General features: G+C 33.8%; 2 protein-coding genes across 8 annotated transcripts; one reads left to right on the forward strand and one right to left on the reverse strand.

The window, feature by feature from the left end:
* Positions 1 to 3,899: 3,899 nt before the first annotated feature.
* On the forward strand, positions 3,900 to 6,652 carry LOC114194765 (eukaryotic initiation factor 4A-13-like). 7 transcript variants are annotated; one of them, XR_003606437.1, is made up of 6 exons: positions 3,900 to 4,430; positions 4,728 to 4,824; positions 5,164 to 5,228; positions 5,557 to 5,622; positions 5,932 to 6,038; positions 6,283 to 6,612. XR_003606437.1 is itself a non-coding variant. In XM_028085164.1 (3 exons), the coding sequence occupies exons 1-3, from the start codon at positions 4,354 to 4,356 to the stop codon at positions 6,450 to 6,452; spliced, it is 354 nt and encodes a 117-aa protein (XP_027940965.1). In that variant the 5' UTR covers positions 3,919 to 4,353; the 3' UTR covers positions 6,453 to 6,633. The 7 variants fall into 7 exon arrangements, 2 of the variants coding, with proteins under 2 accessions (XP_027940964.1, XP_027940965.1); XR_003606438.1 differs by lacking the exon at positions 5,557 to 5,622 and having other exon boundaries at positions 3,901 to 4,430; positions 6,283 to 6,610; XR_003606436.1 differs by lacking the exon at positions 5,164 to 5,228 and having other exon boundaries at positions 3,903 to 4,430; positions 6,283 to 6,610.
* On the reverse strand, positions 6,536 to 14,754 carry LOC114194764 (ultraviolet-B receptor UVR8-like). The gene is made up of 5 exons (XM_028085162.1): positions 14,563 to 14,754; positions 14,291 to 14,455; positions 8,568 to 8,603; positions 8,271 to 8,434; positions 6,536 to 7,856 (listed from the first exon to the last, which is right to left on the reverse strand). The coding sequence occupies exons 1-5, from the start codon at positions 14,642 to 14,644 to the stop codon at positions 6,606 to 6,608; spliced, it is 1,698 nt and encodes a 565-aa protein (XP_027940963.1). The 5' UTR covers positions 14,645 to 14,754; the 3' UTR covers positions 6,536 to 6,605.
* Positions 14,755 to 18,311: the final 3,557 nt, after the last annotated feature.

Below are 18,311 nucleotides of genomic sequence, written 5' to 3' on the forward strand. Positions count from 1 at the left end.
TCTTGTTGCAATTTCATCTTCAACTTCTCATTTTTCTTCATCAAATCCAGTATCATTTTCTCCCTTTTCAAAGAAACTTCATCTTCTTCACCTTTTTTCCCATCATCAACTCTTTTTCCACCACTGGCTTCACTTTCAGTTTCTTTCCCTTGAAAATTGGATTCCTTGTCATCAACCCATTCAAAGTAATTACAATGTGAATTGGTCTGCGAAATAAAAAGATGAAACCATTACCATAAATACAAAAGCAACATCCAGTAAAAGTCATGGAATTTGAAACTTACAGCCCAATTTCGACATCTCCAAAATAATCTCCCTTTGTTTTTCACAGTAGATTTCTTTAGGAGCAATAATCTTTCCCCACACCCACAGACTTTGGATGACATTTCTGAAGATGACGCACAACTTTGCGACATTTTCGAACCCGTATTCCGCGACGTACATGGAAACCCTTTGCTACCACTATTCATCAGTGAAGAACGCAATAACTATGCCAAACTTTTCCTTCTCAGTGACGATATGCACCACTTCCTCACTACCTCAAATCCCCAATTCTCAAATTTCAATTTTAGGGTTTCAAACTCTCCCAACCCCTCTTTTATTTAGATGTCTTCCTCTTCAATTAGCACGTGCAGAAACATAGACCACTTACATAGCTTAAAACAAGATCCATACGTGGCAGTCCGTTTGCCAAGTGTCAAACAAAACTAACGACGTCCAAAAAGGAGGACTATTTCCAATCGTTTCAAAACATGAGGGACCAAATTGGAGCAAACAGTAGTTGGGGGACTAAAAACAAAATCGCATAATACTTGAGGGACGAAAAACATAATTAACCCTTATTTTAAATTATATAATTAAATTTTAAATTTTTTATATTGAAATCTTAATCATTCAGAACTATTAGTTAGGAAATGTGTCTGAGGGTGTTATCTTCGAATTCGAACTTGTTGGTTAATATGACCATCGAATACGTCATTGGAGCTCCCCATCTTCTTGACAACAATGAGACTCGCATACAATGGAGCTTCCCACCTTCTATATTTCTCTAACCCCAAACATGTCGATTACCTTATTAGTTTGCTCCTTTCATTTTCATCCTTTTAGCATCAAAGTGTCTGGTTTTAACTTAAATTTTTGTCATGGCTGAAGGAAGAGTTACAGAGGACCGATATGGAATTGGAATCGGAATCATACCAGGATAAGATAAAGGAGAATAAGGAGAAGGTTATGAACAAGAAGAAGTTGAGGTAGCTAACTATGTTCTTCATTTATTTAATTTGGATCTTGTACTAGGGATTTCTAGAGTTCGAATTTTGAATATTGTGGAATCGGATGTAAGGTGTTATTTATTTTTTTGCATTCTTCTTGGGTTATTATGTTGTAATTCTCGACAATTTTAGTTACCAGAGGCATTGGATACATAGGGGGTTTGTTCACTTTTATAACGTTTTCTACATCTTATTTTAATATAATTTCTCTGTTTGTCAGCTTAATTTTTTATTCTGCTGGCAATTAGGTATGCAATAACAGAGGAATTGGTAGAATTTAGGGCATTTGTGCATAATAAAACATATATCATGACATTTATTCATTTAAGAAAGCTCTGACTACATAATTAATGGTAGCAAGAGAAGCATATTTTTAATTACAAAACTTCAGTATAAGAGCAGCTACTGAGTACCATTAATGCACGTTTAAAGGGATGAAAATAATTTATATTAAGATCTCTTTCAATTTATTCAAGGCTCCACTATCAGTCTTCTAGATTTCATGTTGTATGGTTTCAATTCTAAATTTCTATTTCATCCCTCTAAAGGTAACAACAAGTGGCGCAATTGACAGGAATATTCTTCAGAGTAAATGTTAGTCAAGTTAGTTGAACTCCTTTATCATGCTCACATCTACTTGTCCTCCATTGTAGTATATAAAATCATTCCATATATTGGTTTAATCAAACACAATCTCCATCATCTAAAATTGATGCTCTTATCCCTCATGGCCTACATTTGTGCTTAAAATTGTGCATGCATATCTACTTGTGCTTTCAGTTGAGCTTGCACCTATTGTGCATGTGCCTCTATTTGTGCTTGTAACTTTATTTGGAGTTGCTTTTGAGATTTTGTTTGTAAATGTAATTGTGTTTGCATCTGTTGTTGTATTTGAGACATTTGTGTAGCTATTATAGTGATTTATTCTGTTAGAGGTGCATGATTTGGATTTGTGGAATGACCTACAACTAATGAAGATGAACCATTCACACTGATGATGAGATATGCATTTACTAGCCTTTTCTTTTTCTTATTCTTCTTTGCTTGGGCTTATTATTTACTTAAACAACATGACTTTTTCATAAACATAAAATTGACATGTACAAATGACCCTGTTCTTCAGGATGTGGACATGCTTTCTTTTTAGGATTTCCAAAAGATGTAACATTCCAATGGTGGCCATGGGAACAATATGCTACTAACTGCATCCATTTTTTTTATTATTGATTTTATTTATTTCTAATTGTATTATTAGTATAATTCATTTGCTTTTCATAGATTCATGATCATGAAACAAATCACTAAGCTATCATGTGTCGAATCTGTGATCTTCAACAACATCAAAGCAATAAGGTATAACAAATATTACACTTCTTTATCAAGCTTAAAATAATGCTTTTAGTTTTCACTTTTATCTATTTTGTTCATTTCCATCAAATCTAATAGACAAGAATTTCCATCAAATCTAATAAACAAGAACTAACTCTGTAGTACCAAATAAAAAGTCTTGATTGCTAAAAATGACATTTAGATATCTCATTATTAGAGATAAATTCTTCGTAACGTGAGAAACAAAACTAATCAAAACGAAAATCTCTTTTCCAGATTGAACATTTAAGGAGACTCTAACCTCTAACAGGTGAAGAAAAGGCGAGTTGGCATAACAACTAATCGATCAATCAATCACTCCAAACAATCACTTTGATGAAACAGAACTTGAACTTAATGTCGTTGCAACCTCCCCAAACTTGGTTCTCTTAATTAATATATCATGAAACTTCGTTCTCCAAACCAACTTTGAAAAAGGTGAACGAGAAATGACGGAGGTCGAGGTAATTAACCTGGTTTAGGGAATCAAACTTGATGTCATTGTAATCTCTCCAAACTTTCTTCCACACTCTTGGCATTGTCCAATGCTAACTCCGACAGTGTTCGATGTATGAACTCTGACAGCCTTTGATGCCTTCAAAACCCTAATGTTCACACTTTGTCCTTGTACGAACTCTGAAAGCCTTCGATGTCTTCAATGCGAACTTCTAGTGCCTATATTGCGAGTCTTCAGCAATTCAACAAAGGCAAGGTGATCAACAAATTGTCCGAAGGCAAAAATAATTTGTTCGAACTTGAAGCTTTTTGAACAGGAACGTGAACGTGTCTAGAAGAGTTTAACTACTTTTAAGATTTAATATTATGTTATGTTTATTCTCTCACTGATTAGCTACAACTTAGCTACAATATTAGTTTGTCGCTAATCCATCACTACTTAGGGACAAATTAGCGAAATAAAATTTCCTCACAAATCACTAAATTTGTTGTAGTGACATGAGTGATGCATCATAATTTCATGAACTTTTTTGTTTCTAATTTTATTTATCCAAGAGACTAACATAATAGCATGTGACAATTTTATGAATTAAATTAGCCATTCACTAAAACTTTAACAAATTCGTTTCTGATAAAACATTAGTAAGTTTACATCATATTAGTTACACTTTTAAGTACCATTGTTAACATTTTTCGTAAAACACATGTGCAACTCATAACAACCGATCATAGCTTCGATTGACCAAGGCACTACAAAAAAATATATAATTATAATTGGGGTTATAATAACCTTTAGTAAACCAGGAAAAAAATATACATAAGAGAGGTTTCATAAACCCTCGTTAAGTACAAGGGGTTTTTATAGAAACCCCAGTCAAATTTTGTAAATTTTGTAAATTTTTAAAATTTTAATCTAATTAGGCTTATGAAACTCTTTTGCTCAGAAGGTATCGCTCAGTCGGTGGTTTATGAAGATTTTTCGCTCGGGAAGATGGTGCCGCCAATAGGAAGAAGAAGGAGGCTCGTGCCTTTCGTTCGCTCAAGTTGAATTGTGTATCTTTCATTCCATCATTCTCGTTTCTTTCGATTCATTTTCATTTTCAGTTCGGTGGCTTTCGATTTTCGATTTCATTTTCGTCTCTATGGCTTTCGATTTCATTTTCATTTTCGTCTCCGTGGCTTTCAATTTCTTCTTCGTCTTTCTGATTTCATCTATTTGGATTTCAATTTCAATTTCTTCTCATTGCTTTAATCATTCATGCCCTGGGAACTGTGGCTCGTGCCCTTGGAGGAAGATGTTCTCTCTTTCGATTTCATTGTTCTCCTTAAAATCAGGTAATAAGCATCGTTTTCCTGAAATCAGCTACTAATAAACATCGTTTTCTCTGCTTTCAACCTCGTCATTCTTTTGATTTCATCTCCGTGCTTTAATTTTCCTCTCAGTTCAATTTTTGTCTGTCTATCTGATTTCAGCGTGTGTCTCTCATTGTTCTAACCACGAACATGTTCATTTACTTATGTCTAGATTTTGCCCTAACTTACCTAATTTTGTTTTGGGGTTCTACTTATTTTTCTGATTTATTTTCGCCATTTTCTTGTTTGTATCAATCGAAATTAATCTTCTTGTTGCAGTAAGTAGTTGAAGTATATTGGTTCTGATGCTACTCCTCTTGGGAAAGAATTGATGGAGGAGTGTGCTAAGCATTTCCCTCGTGCCACTGTTGCTTAGGTAGAAGACAACGTTTGTGGTCTGTGAGGATTTTGATTTGGATTGTACTTATTAACCCAAAGAATGTTTTGTTGTAAATAACTTTTGCACTCTTTTGGAGAAGTAAAACGATAAAATTTCTTTAAAAATCAAATACATAAGTTGGGTTTAACTTATGAATAATGAAAGAAGTTCAATTTAGTTTTCTTTAGTGCTTAGGAAGAAAGGAAATTTATTTAACGCGAGGTTGAAATTATTTGAAGTTGAAGTATGAGTTTTGTGTTGGTTTTTATTATTGCTGTGGTTTCAAAGATATGGTATGATTGAAACTTGTGGGATTTTTTCTTTGGAGAATACAAGGATGTGGATTCGGCATAGTTGCTCTGCAGGAATGCTTGTTTCGGGAGTGGCATAGTGGCATAAATGTATAGTGTTCTTGTTAGTCTACTTGATGTATGACATAAGGGGATTTATGGTTATTGGAAGCTTCATCATACATTAGACAATATCCTACTCTAATTTTTCTAATCAATATTTCACTAATATATTTATTACTTTCTCTGCCATGGCAATTGTTCCTCTGATAAATATTAATAGAGTTATACCTTCGTTCTCCAAAAATCTACATTCCTTATGCATGAAAAATATTTTTGTCAAGTTGAATTTCATCCAATCACTAATTTGTACGGTGAGCATCATTTTAGTACGGGGCTTGAGGTTTTTATCTAACTTTGTAATTGGTATTGTACTTAGGAGGTTCTTTTTCATCATTTCACGTAGAGAAACAAACATAAAGGGCTAGAGGTTCTTTTTTAAGTGGTTAGTTTCTACTTTTACTTTTAGTGTTCAATGTGGAATATTTTAAGTTATATCATACGCAAGTATTTTATATTAATTAGTAACTTTGATCGTAAAGGGTGATAACAGGGAGAAAATTACAAGTATAAGGGGTTTGATTTTGGAGCTTGCATTAGGGCTTGATAAAAATGATTTTTAAATTGGCACTTTTATTTCAACACATGTGCAACAACTACCCAACGTTCTTATTATTTCATACACAATGCCCACCTGTGATGCACCCATGCCTAGAATTATATATTCATTTTGGGCTTATGTGTTGATGACCAGACTTGGACCTAATGGACAAGAGTTTTTTACTTCTTATGACGAAGTTTGTGAAAGCTTCGATGCTATGAGATTGCAGGAGAACATTTTAAGGGGTATTTATGCATATGGTATGTGCATCAATTTTTGAATATTATTTAATTTTAAATCTTGATTATTGCTTGACAATTTTGGTTACACTTTCTATTGTTTCTATTGTTTATATCTGCATCAAATATGAGATTAATTTACAGTCAAGTTTTATGTCTCTTAAGAATCTTGAACGCTACCTGCACTTTCTGTTTTGATTATTATAATTGTTTAATGTCATTGATAATTGAACATTTATATGGGTGTTGTATTACTTCTGATAAGGTTTTGAGAAACCTTCTGCCATTCAACAAAGGGGAATTGTTCCTTTCTGCAAGGTGCTTGATGTAATCCAGCAAGCACAATCTGGAATCGGAAAAACTGCTACATTTTGCTTTGGAGTTTTGCAGCAGCTTGATTACAACATAGTTCAGTGCCAGGTAAACATGTTGTAACTGAAATCGATCATGCAATTGGAGCTCGTTCTTGGGTGAAATTACCATTGTTCTATCGTCTACGATACAACATACATTATTAATTTGGGTAGAACTAGCTTATTAATTTTGTATGTATACAATCCTTTGAACATAATGATTTACTTTTCTTACTTATATATGCTCATTTTCGGCATGTGAAGAGGATAGGCATTCATTTATAATCTCCTTAATCTTTCTTTTCATCAGCTTATCTTTCACAGCAACAAGCATGTTTCGGTACACCATTTCCAAATTACGTAGCTTTGTACTATCCGCAGCCTCTAAAATGTTCTCCCATTCCCTTGAAATGTCAAATGCACCAGAATTTCCCAAAGAAGTAGCAATTTCTTTTTCATCAAAAGGTTCTCCAAAGATAAAACCATGAAGCATACTCGCATATCTTTCCATTACGGATAACTTTGTTTGAAGTAGCTTCACTTTGTTCAATGCTGAACATAATTTGTCATTTGTCTCAGTGATTCCTTCACTCTCTTGTTTGAAATCTTGAATCAGTGGAGGCCATACCACAATGGTAGGAGTGTAACTATCCATAGTTTTACCATTTCCAAGAACCCCACTTCTTCCTCTACCCCAAGACCAAAGCTTATTTCCCTCTTGCGCAACAAGAACAGTGTGTGCAGCTCCGCATGCAACTTGAATAGGGTTTGGAAATTTAGGTTGATATGGGTTGCATGAGATGAGAAGGGGAGAAAGAGCATCACCAGAATGTGTTCCACCATTACTATCATCAGGGCATAAACCAAGACCCTTCTCCATTCCCCAACACCATACATACCCATCAATTGAAACAACACAAGTATGAAACAAGCCACAGTCAACTGAAACAAGATGCACATTTTGTGGCAGTTCCTTAACAGGTTCAGGAACTAATTTGCTTTGTGTTGTACCATGTCCAAGTTGTCCATTATCCCCAAGGCCAAATGTCCAACATGTGCTTTCTAATGTGTCACTGGGGCTCTTTTTCTGAGTGAGCAAAGCAGTGTGAAAGGCACCACATGTTACTTCACAAATTACCCAAGGGGACTTTAGATCAAATGTTTTCACCACTTCAGGTCTTGGCCTGTTCTCCTTATCCCCCAAACCTAATTGGCCATGACTGTTGTTACCCCAAGTATAGCACACTAGATCATCCACACCCTTGTATGATTCTCCAGCAGTAACAAGTGCCACAACATGTTCCTTTCCACATGCTACTTGAACTACAATGTGACCATGAAAATCCCATACTGGTGTTGGAGTGAAGTTGCTTATAAGAGAGACGCCACCTTCTTTGTTTTCTCCAGGACAATGTCCCCACATCCAGAGGGCACCAAGATTATCAATACACAGAGACATCATTCCTCCTGCTTTCACAACAGTTATCTGTGAAACAGTTTGAAACAGATAACTATAACTAGTGAGACCACATCTTTGACTTGTTTTTTGTTTATAAAAAAATCTCTTCGAAGATCCCACGTCAACGTCAGTTAAAGATAAACGATTTCATATAATATATAAGTGAGTGAAAACTTTATTTTACAAATTAATTTTATAAGATTCAATTAGATTTAAAGTTAATTTCTTAACATAATATAAGAGTCTTGAGCCAGAGTCCATCCTATAGAAATTGTTTGTTTGTACTAACTGTTTGAACACTATCAGACCACCTATAAATTGATATCTATTATAGTCTCAACACTCATCCAACACCGTAATGGGACTAAAAAACATGTAGGTCTTGTCGGAGTGTTGGATAAAAAATAGGGTTTATTGTGATCAACATTCTTAATATCTTACCTTTAGTGATGATTCGTCTTCGGCTTCTGGAATAGTTGATGATGATGAAGAAACAGGAGGGTGCAAGTCGAGAAACTTGTTCAATAAGCATGGCACAATAGAATAATCACCATCGCTATGTTTTTCACCATGGAAGTCCTCTCCATTGATACCAAGTTGACCATCCATATAATAGTCAAGGATGTTCATAAACTATATAGATCAGTTCATCATTATAACAGAGAACAAATGCACAAGCACAAAGAATTTCTGTAATATTTTAATTTCCCCAAAAGACTATAAGAATATTAAGGATACATATATTGTAGCCCCAACACCAAACAGATCCATCATCTGTCAAACACAAGTAGTATGAACAATTAGATTGGGGAAAAAACCTTTAAATTTTATTTTATGATATTACCCTAAGTTCTGTCAAACACACAATCCACACAATATTAAATTCTAGTAATAATTAAGCCTCTTGAGTATGAAGAACCGAAACATTAAAGAAGCAGTATAGTTGCAATATTCTTCTTACTTGACTTTCTCCTTTCAACATCTCTCCGTCATAGCTTTAGTTATAATTTCTTTTTTCTTTCTTTTCTCTTTGTGATATAATTTCTTATAAAAATTGTTATATAAATAACATTTTTTTTTTTGAAAAAAACAACAGAACTTTTGCAAACCATAAATCATTAAATTATGAAACCAACAATGACTTAAATGAATGTCAAGTTATTATAAGTTCAGGTTTTTTAAAAAACTTGTCAGAACTAATTCCTTAATTTCATACCATCAATTTCTTAAATGAAATAATAGCACATCCATCAATTCCATACCATTAATTATTTTATATGTAACTTTTTATATATTTATAGAAAAAATCATGATAAAATTCACTCAATTTTATAACTGCATAGAAAACTCACCCATTACATGATACATTGTATAACTTTATTTATAGAGAAAACTCACCCATTACATGATACACTCTTTATATAGTACTATAACACATGAATTTTACTTAATATAGTAATTTTTACTCTACTAAATATTGGTTTGCTAACTGTTTAAAATAAAATTATTAAAGCATTTTATTAAAATTCCACCTATTTTAAAAATTGAAACAAACGAATAGATTATTTCTATTAATTATATCTTTTATTGTGAAAAATTAACAATATAATAATATAAAAAATTATGTTAACAAAATAGACTTAATCGGGTACTACAATAGAAACCTGTTAACTTGATAGCAGTGTTGGAACTTGTAAGGCTCACTTACGTTGCTGCCCACTTACGTTGCTGCCCCTATTTTAAAGGGCTACCCCAAAATCGGTTGGGCCTAGGGCTGGCCCAAAGAGAAAATAGACCCTAAGTTTGCCTTAGCGCACTCTTCTCTTCTCACTTTCAGAAATAGCCACCTTACTCTCCTCTCCTGACCAAAACAATGTTATGCTAGGTTTGATCTCCAACCTCCATCAAGTTCGCTTAAGCTCATTTTTCCTCAACGTAAGTTACCCTTCATCTCAGGCCATCCCTTCCTTGGCATGATTTTCGTGTTTTCCTAGCTAGGGTTCTGTAGTGAGCTCATCTTAAGTTCTGTTTCGCTATTTTTCCAGCTCCTAAGTCTCTTCTCGAAGCTGTTGTGCTCTACGTTTGCTTGCCAAAGTCCCGTATTAACCCCTTTCTAGGTAAGGGAAGCTAAAACCCTCTTGTTTGGTGCGATTATTGTTGTCTTGCTTTTGTTTCGTGATTATTGAGCTTGTATGATGTTGTGGATGTATGGGATGGTTGGCATTATTGTTTGGGTGTGAACATATGTATGTGGCAGGGAGAAACAGTGGCGAGGTCTGATACACTCGTTAAGCGAGCCTGTCTCGCCTAGGCGAGACTTGCAGAAATAGGTTAGGGTTGCACTCGAGCTCTCGCTCAGGCGAAAGCTCTTGTTTTGAGCGAGGCACTATCTCGCTCAGGCGAGAGACACTCGCCTAAGCAAGAACGCGTGAGAGCCTTGGTATGTTGCTCCTGTTTTAGCCTAGGCGAGGAACCTCACCTTTGGGCAAAAGGTGGTCTCGCTCAGGCGAGGAGGGCTCGCCTAAGCGAGCCTGCGAAAGTCTCCTAGCGCCCTTGTCACGATCTCGCCTAAGTGAGAGTCTACCGCTTAAGCGAGGGCACTCCTCTCGCCTGAGCGAGGGCTCCTAGCTTGAGCAAGATCTGCTGTAGGTTATGCTGTTTTTCTTCACTTGGTTAATTGGATTGTTTGAGTTATGATATTTTCTATATACTGCATAAGGCCTGTGAAATGAAATGCATGGTATGACCTGTGGTTATAAATTGGATGGATGTGATTCTGTGATCTTGGCATGTGAAACAAATGAGATGGTTGGTAATTAAAGTGGCATGGTATTGGCATGAGATGAAATTCCACATTTATGGTTTGAGAATAATGGGTTGGTATGGATTCACTGGGAATATGAAAGAGGTGGATTATAAAGAGCTGGTATATGATATATATATATATATATATATATATATATATATATATATATATATATATATATATATATATATATATGCATGATAAATCCTTCTTGATTGATTGAGTATGATTGGTCCGTGTCAATGCGTAATTCCTTGAAATATCTAGGTGAGATTTCAAGGTCATGCTTCAGTGGTCAGGACGTAATTCCATGACCCCTGTTAGTGGGAATTTATGATGGTGTCCCATCTATATAATTGGGTAAGAATTCAAGGTAAGGTTGTATCCTAACACTCTGGGAGTCAGTTAGTCTCACTTAGAACAGACTGACTTTTGTGGTGAGAGTAGCAGGAGGCCTGAAACTCATTAAGGGTTAACCTTGTGTATGGGGGATTGAAAATATTGTAACACTTGTAACACTTAGCTCGGGGGTGAGCAGAGATATCCACCACAAGTGCAAGCATCCGTTAAATCTGACCTAATTATACATATCCGGATGAGTCGAGTCGAGTCTTAATGTATTGATGTGAAAGTCATAACATGCTTGGATGATGTGTGTATATTTGACTGTGAAAGTATATATGAATGCATGATAAAATCTTTTTGGCTTTAGCTTACCCTTTTGTTTGTTGTATGTTTTGTGGTGTGGATCTCTCTCTTTGCGATGATCATCAATTTATTGATGTGAGCAGATGCGAGAAATACTCGTGGTCAACAGGGCGATGGTGGCTCTGCTGCATAGCCGTCTGGGCTGGTTTTCGCTTTTGGGCTTTTCTGTTAGGGCTATGGGCCATGTATTGTCTGGCCATTGGGCTTTATTTTAGAATATTGTCATACTTTAATATGCTTTGTTATTGGCATCGGGGTGTGCCCAGTTTCTCTCCTGTTTTCTTTTGAACGACTGTAGGGAGTAACGTTTACACTCCCAAACTGCGCTATTATATTATTTTGTGTGACGCCTCTTTTAATTTGGGGTATTAATTAAATGGGGTGTTACATAACTTTGCTTGGTTTTAGCTCATAATTTTTTCATTCATATTGATACATTACTAGAAAATTTAAAGATGTCAAAAAAATTCGTATTCACAGGTCTGATTAAACTGGCAACGAGTAGGAAATAGATATTATAAATGGATTCACACGACCAACAAGTATAACTATTTTTTATACCCGTATGTTAACAGAATAAGTACGGTATCATAATATTCGTACTTGTGGACATCCATTGCTAAACTCTAATTTCTTATATATATATATATATATATATATAAATATATCAAAGTTGTTTAAATATTAAAGAAAATTATTTATTAAAACACATTATTTATATAATAACTTCTTTTAATTTTAATAATGGATGAAAATAATATTTACATCAAAGTAATAATTTTCTCATAAACAAACTATTAACTTTCCATTAAAGAAAATTCTGTTAATAAAATTCCTCACATTAGATAAACAATTGCGTGGATAAACAAGAGAATCGTGAACGCAAATTATACCCCACATTAGATCATCAACACTTGCACATACGAATCTCAAATATGACACCTTTCCTTTTTTTAATATAAAGTTTAACACGTCCTCTGTTAAACGTAATCTAAACAACTTACGCACATACTTTTCAATGAATTTTCAACATTTTTCTTTTTCCTGGTGACTTCACCTTGAAAGGTGTATAAGCGTGTTTAAAAAAAGACGGTGACTTCACCTTGAAAGGTGTATAAGCGTGTTTAAAAAAAGACGACAAAGTTTAAAGTATAAAATATTATCATACATAAACCTGAAAACTTTACAATATTGAACTAATTAAGTTGACTATATTTATGTTTTGGACGAGTTTAACACATTTGTTAGTCCATACAAATATATCAAATTTTGACGATAGTTTCTATAATTCTTTTAGTTGATTATTAAATTCTTACAAAATTTTAAATCTAAAGAAATAATATCCTGCGTGATATGCGATCTTAAAACATTGGTTAAGCACATAAAACTAGATTAATATAAGATAGATATGCACGATTAGCTTAGCTCTATGATGCCTAATCCTTCAATCAAGTTAGTGCTATATTGCTAATGTCAATAATGTGACCGTTAATATTAAATTTACAAGGATTAATTATGATTGTAAAACACTAATGTGAGAAATTTTGTACAACTTATAATGTAAGTGAATCTATAGCAGTGAGAAATCCTTACTTCTCATCAATCTATATAGTGTTGCTCCATTGAGATATCGCATAAAATTTGATATAATGGATAAAATATCTTGGGCATTTCTAATTAATTAAACAAATATATATATATATATATATATATATATATATATATATATAAATTTTAGTCTACTTAAAATTAGTAAGTTTTTGATTTTGTTTTTTTAATTTGTTTTTTTTTAATGTTATATCTCAAACATTTGAAGTTTTGCATTTGATCCTTACTATAATACTGGTTAGATGATTGAAAGGACAAAGTGCTTATTCATATAGTAACGATAAGATCAACGTTTGGTACATAGTTTGTTTTTTAAAGATTTTCCATGTATTTCTTTAAGTCAAAATAACTTTAGGGACCGAAAATTATAGTTTCATATTTTAGATTGATTAAAATAAACAAATTATATTTTAAATATCAAAATCAAAATATGCTCAAGGCACTCATAATATATACACACGACAGGAATAAAAAAGATATGGTATATATTTTATTAAATATTACGTTGTCAACTTTATCGTAAAGAATAATTTTATCGATCTTTCATTTTGATTTCATAAAATTTTGATTATTTATATTAAATTTAGTTAGAATTGAATAATAAAAGTTGGATGGTGAAACTATTTATATTTGAATATATTTTGAAAAATATTAAATCAATTTTGATTTGTATAATAAATGAAGTATTAAATAATTTTAAACATTTGATGTCTGCGATAAATGTAAAGAAACATTTTTTTTATCAGCAATGTAAAGAAACTTTTAATTTAACTGCATGTTTAAAAATTATCACCACATAAATATAATATTCAATAGTATAAAATTTAAGAAAAGTTTCACCAACATAATACTCATATATAAAAAAGTAATAATAATAATAATAAGATGCAAACTTAGTGCATATTTAATTAAACATTAGATTAAGTCAAACATGAATGTGTTATTGACCTCAAACACTTACACTAAATATTAAGATGCAAACCATTAAATTTGGTACAAACGTCAAATTCCTCTATTCACAACAAGTTAACTTATTAAGAACTAACACTTACACTAAATATTAAACCATAAATATTTTATAAATTAATTATTACATTATAATTTTATATCATCATAATTATTCATGTCAAACTTTTCAAAATTAAATAATTATATTTTGAAAAACATATGTCAATCGATAATAATCTATATAAAACTTAGAAAATAACTTTAGATTAATATGATTGAAAAAATATATATAAAAAATTATTAGTTAAAAGATAAAATAGAACAATTTTATTTATTAATATTATAGATTATAGATTATATTTGTATAATAAATGGAAGTAATAAATAGAACCTGCTAACGCAAGGCTATGATAAGCACCAGCGGCAATTCCCACTATTCTGACGCTGTATTCTTCTGATCCAAACCTGACTTGAACCGGAAGATGGTGGTCATGTTCGGAACCTCCGCCAAGCCGCCCCAGTATTCCTCTTCCCCAACAATAAACACGTCCATCCTCTGCACACCATAAATAAATTTAAATTTCCTTATCGCTCAGCGAAGAAGTGCAACATACGGTTATGCGTGTGATTCGTGTGGAAAGAAAACAGAAAGTTAGCGGTCACCGGTGAGAATAAGAGTGTGTGCTTCCCCTGCAGCAATAGAGCAAACTTTTGTGGATAAGTTGGGCAAAGTCGCGGTGTCCATTGCAATCGCTGTGAAGAGAAGAAGAGGATATGCACAGGAGAATATAACTTTATATAAACATTCTCTCAGTTTTCTTTTTTGACCACGCACCAAAACTTTTTAGCCCTTTAACCGATCTACACGTTTCTAGTTTCATATATACATTTAATTTTTATATAATCATATCATAGCAAGCAACTATATACATTCTTGATTAATTCAAAATCATCCTAAATTTTAAATATTATCACCAAAATTAACATTTTATTCACAATTTAGTTTATTTTTTATATTATTAGTTATTCTTATTTTATACCATCAATATATATTTTTGGTTTCAAGTAACTGGCAAAGCCCATATGTCCAACAATTTTATGACTAAATAATAAAATAAATTTGTCATGCAGTACAAAAATAATTGTTTTTAACGGGGTTATATTTGACATTTTTAGAGATTTTAACCTACACTAATGGTTTTATTAGGGGTTTAAAATTCTCCCAGAAGAGCAAGTGTGGCTAACGGATTACCGGGAGTTTTTAGCAACCCCTGGAAGTAGCGCAACATACCGAAGATTTTGGAAACTCTCGTTAATAATTGCGGTTTCGAAAACCCCCATTAATGCCTGGGGTTTCAAAAACACCCAGTAATGCATGGGGTTCTAAAACCCCCAATAATGTATGGGGTTCTGAAAACCCCCGGTAATGCCTAGGGTTCTAAAACCCCCGTTAATGCTTGGGTTCCAAAAGCCCTCGTTAATTCCTCGAAAACCCCTGTTAATACCAAAAGTTAATGCTCATATTTTTATGACATTGCTATAATGTTAAAGTTGTACTTTCCTGATAATTGATTTGTTTAGTTGATTATTTGAGTATGAAAAAAACCTTATTGTATGAAATTTCTTATTTATTGCTTAACATTTTGGTACCAATCAATACAAATAAGCAAAAACTTCAAGACCACTTCAAAATAAGCAATCATATAAATATCCATTCAAATGGTACCAATAGTGAACTAGCAGTCATAATGCTTTTAGTATAATAAGAAACGATGTTTTTTTGGACTAATATATTGTTTGTAACAGTGTTTTTTTATGTTTTTTGGACCAATAGTTTTCTTACTTTTGTTGTCGCTTAAATCAAGTGATTTCAAGCTTAAAAGATGAGCAATGCTCTCAAGAAGGTTCACGATTCCAGTCTCACTCGGTGACAGTTCAATTAATGACGTCAAGCGACCGATGTGTGTTGGGATTTCTGTTAATTTGGCACACCCCGAACAATCAAGGCTAGAGAGAAGTTTTTGATTAACAATGGAATTTGGAAGTGACTCGAGATCAGGGCATTTTTTGAGGTGCAGGGATTGAAGGTTGACCAAATTGTCAAATAAGGAAGGCAGATCTTTGATAGTCGTTTCTGTTAGGTTAATGTGAGCAAAACTATGTGCGGGCTCCGTCTCTAGAAAGGTCATGAGCGTAAAACAACCACAAAAATCAAGTTTCCTGTTAAAGTAATCAATTAAATTGCCCATCCAATGGTGACAACAACTCGATGCTTAACGGTCAAGACCAAGTCAAAACGGTTACTGCAGAATAGTTTCTTTTTTCTTCTTCTGTACCAGTATATATATTTCATATACTTTTCCCTTTCTAATTATCTCTTGTGTAACGATAAAACGTTTACTTACTCATATTACAAAATTCAGTTTCATTTTCTTCTCTCTCGTGTTCATGATCTCGTAACTTTTCAACCCTTATGCAATGTCAACCAACACCTCTATCCACATGAATCAGGTTAAATAAGATGGTGATGAAGGATTGACCCCAACCAAGGATGAAGGCACATGCTTAAGAAGACTAAGCATGTTTAGAAAGGAAGTTCACTAATCCTTCATCCCTTTCATTTGTGTTTGTTATTTTTGATTCCCTAAGTTGACTTAGTTGAATCAACTTTAGTTGACTTGTTGACCTTTGACTAGGCTTGACTTGTTGACTATAGTTGACTTGACTTAAGCCAACATGCTAATCTATGTTTATTTGCTTTGTAGGTTAATTAGGAGTAAGAAAACAATGTTAGGTGGCGCATGGTGATTGGGGAGCATAAATGATATGGATGAGAGAGTAAAGCAAAGGCATAAAGCATAAAGTAAAAGGCATAAAACAAGTGTACCTATGTACCTTTGGTCTCCTTTGTTTTTAGCACACTTTGGCCACTTTTTGGAGACATATGAGACACATTCTTTGTCTCCTTTTGTGCTAGAACGAAATTAGCCTTGCACACACCATAGTTGGCATTTTGTCTCTCATTTTTGTAACCTTATTTGACCTAGTTTCTAGAATCTAGGGTTAGGTTTTTGTAGAGACATCCTTAGGTATCTTTTATTTGTTTAGAGGCCCCTAAACTCCTCTATATAAGGGGTGCTCCTAGACATGTAAAAGGGTTGAACATTTTGAAGTAAAAATACTCTTGTGTCTCAACCATTTGTGAGAGTTTCCTCCCTTGGGAGTGAATACTTTTAAGCCTTATCTTGCATAGCAAGTGGCGACACACATCCACTCATCTTCAAGGTTGCCATGGCTTCTAGCCTAGCCTTGTAGTGGCGTGCTTCTCACATTTTTACCATTTCTTTCCTTTCCATTTTATGTTTTCTTCTTCCATAAATTGTTCTTGGTTTTCTATGGTTTATGTGCTTTCCATTTCCTTTTTGTTTTGAATCAATCCATCATCTTCTTCTCTTGAGCTTTGTGAAAGGAACCTTCACATCTAGATAGCTTGCTATCTTAATGTGCAGTGGGGATTTCACTTAGCTTTCTTAATCAACTCACACCATATTCAATAATCTAAAAAGAAACAAACTAATCCTTCATCAGATGGTATCAGAGCTCTTCTCTTGAAGAGCTCTGCTGCGCATCATTTTGATCTTTCACCCTCTCTTTCCTTTTTCTTTTCTCTTTCTGGTTTACTCTGTATTTTTCGTTTTCTCTTTCTCCCTTTCTTCACCATGGCGTCGCACAATGATTCCAAGATTGTTGCTGGAACTGGTGATTTCAATGCTCTGCACAGTTTTCTCTACCTCCATCCCAACGAGAACCCAACAATTTCTTTGGTTTCACCTGTCCTGGAATCTTACAACTATGATTCGTGGAGCAAGTTGTTTGCCATTGCCCTCAGTGCGAAAAATAAGGTCGAGTTCATTGACGATACCACTCCTGAACCTGCCAAAACAGATCCTTCACATCAAGCCTGGAAGAGATGCAACAATATGGTTGTGTCTTGGTTAACCCATTCCGTTTCACCCTCTATCAGACAGAGCATACTATGGATGGATAAATCTGAGGATATATGGAGATATCTTAAATCTAGGTTCTTTCAAGGAAACCTCCTTCGTATATTTGAATTGCAATCGAAAGCTTCTTCCCTTAAACAAGGCAATGCCTCTGTGACTGAATATTTTACCAAGATGCGCGTTCTTTGGGATGAACTAGATAGCTTTCGCCCATATCTGATTTGCAATTGTTCAGCTAAGTGTTTTTGTGATCTTGCTGGAATTTGTCATCAAAGGAAGATGGAGGATCACGCTATGCAATTTTTGAGAGGCTTGAACAAACAATACAGTAAGGTCACCTCTCATGTTTTAATGATGGACCCAATCCCATCTATTTCAAAGATCTTCTCCTATGTTGTTCAGCAGGAA

This window comes from Vigna unguiculata, chromosome 8 (assembly GCF_004118075.2).
Source record: "Vigna unguiculata cultivar IT97K-499-35 chromosome 8, ASM411807v1, whole genome shotgun sequence".
Classification (NCBI taxonomy): domain Eukaryota; kingdom Viridiplantae; phylum Streptophyta; class Magnoliopsida; order Fabales; family Fabaceae; genus Vigna; species Vigna unguiculata.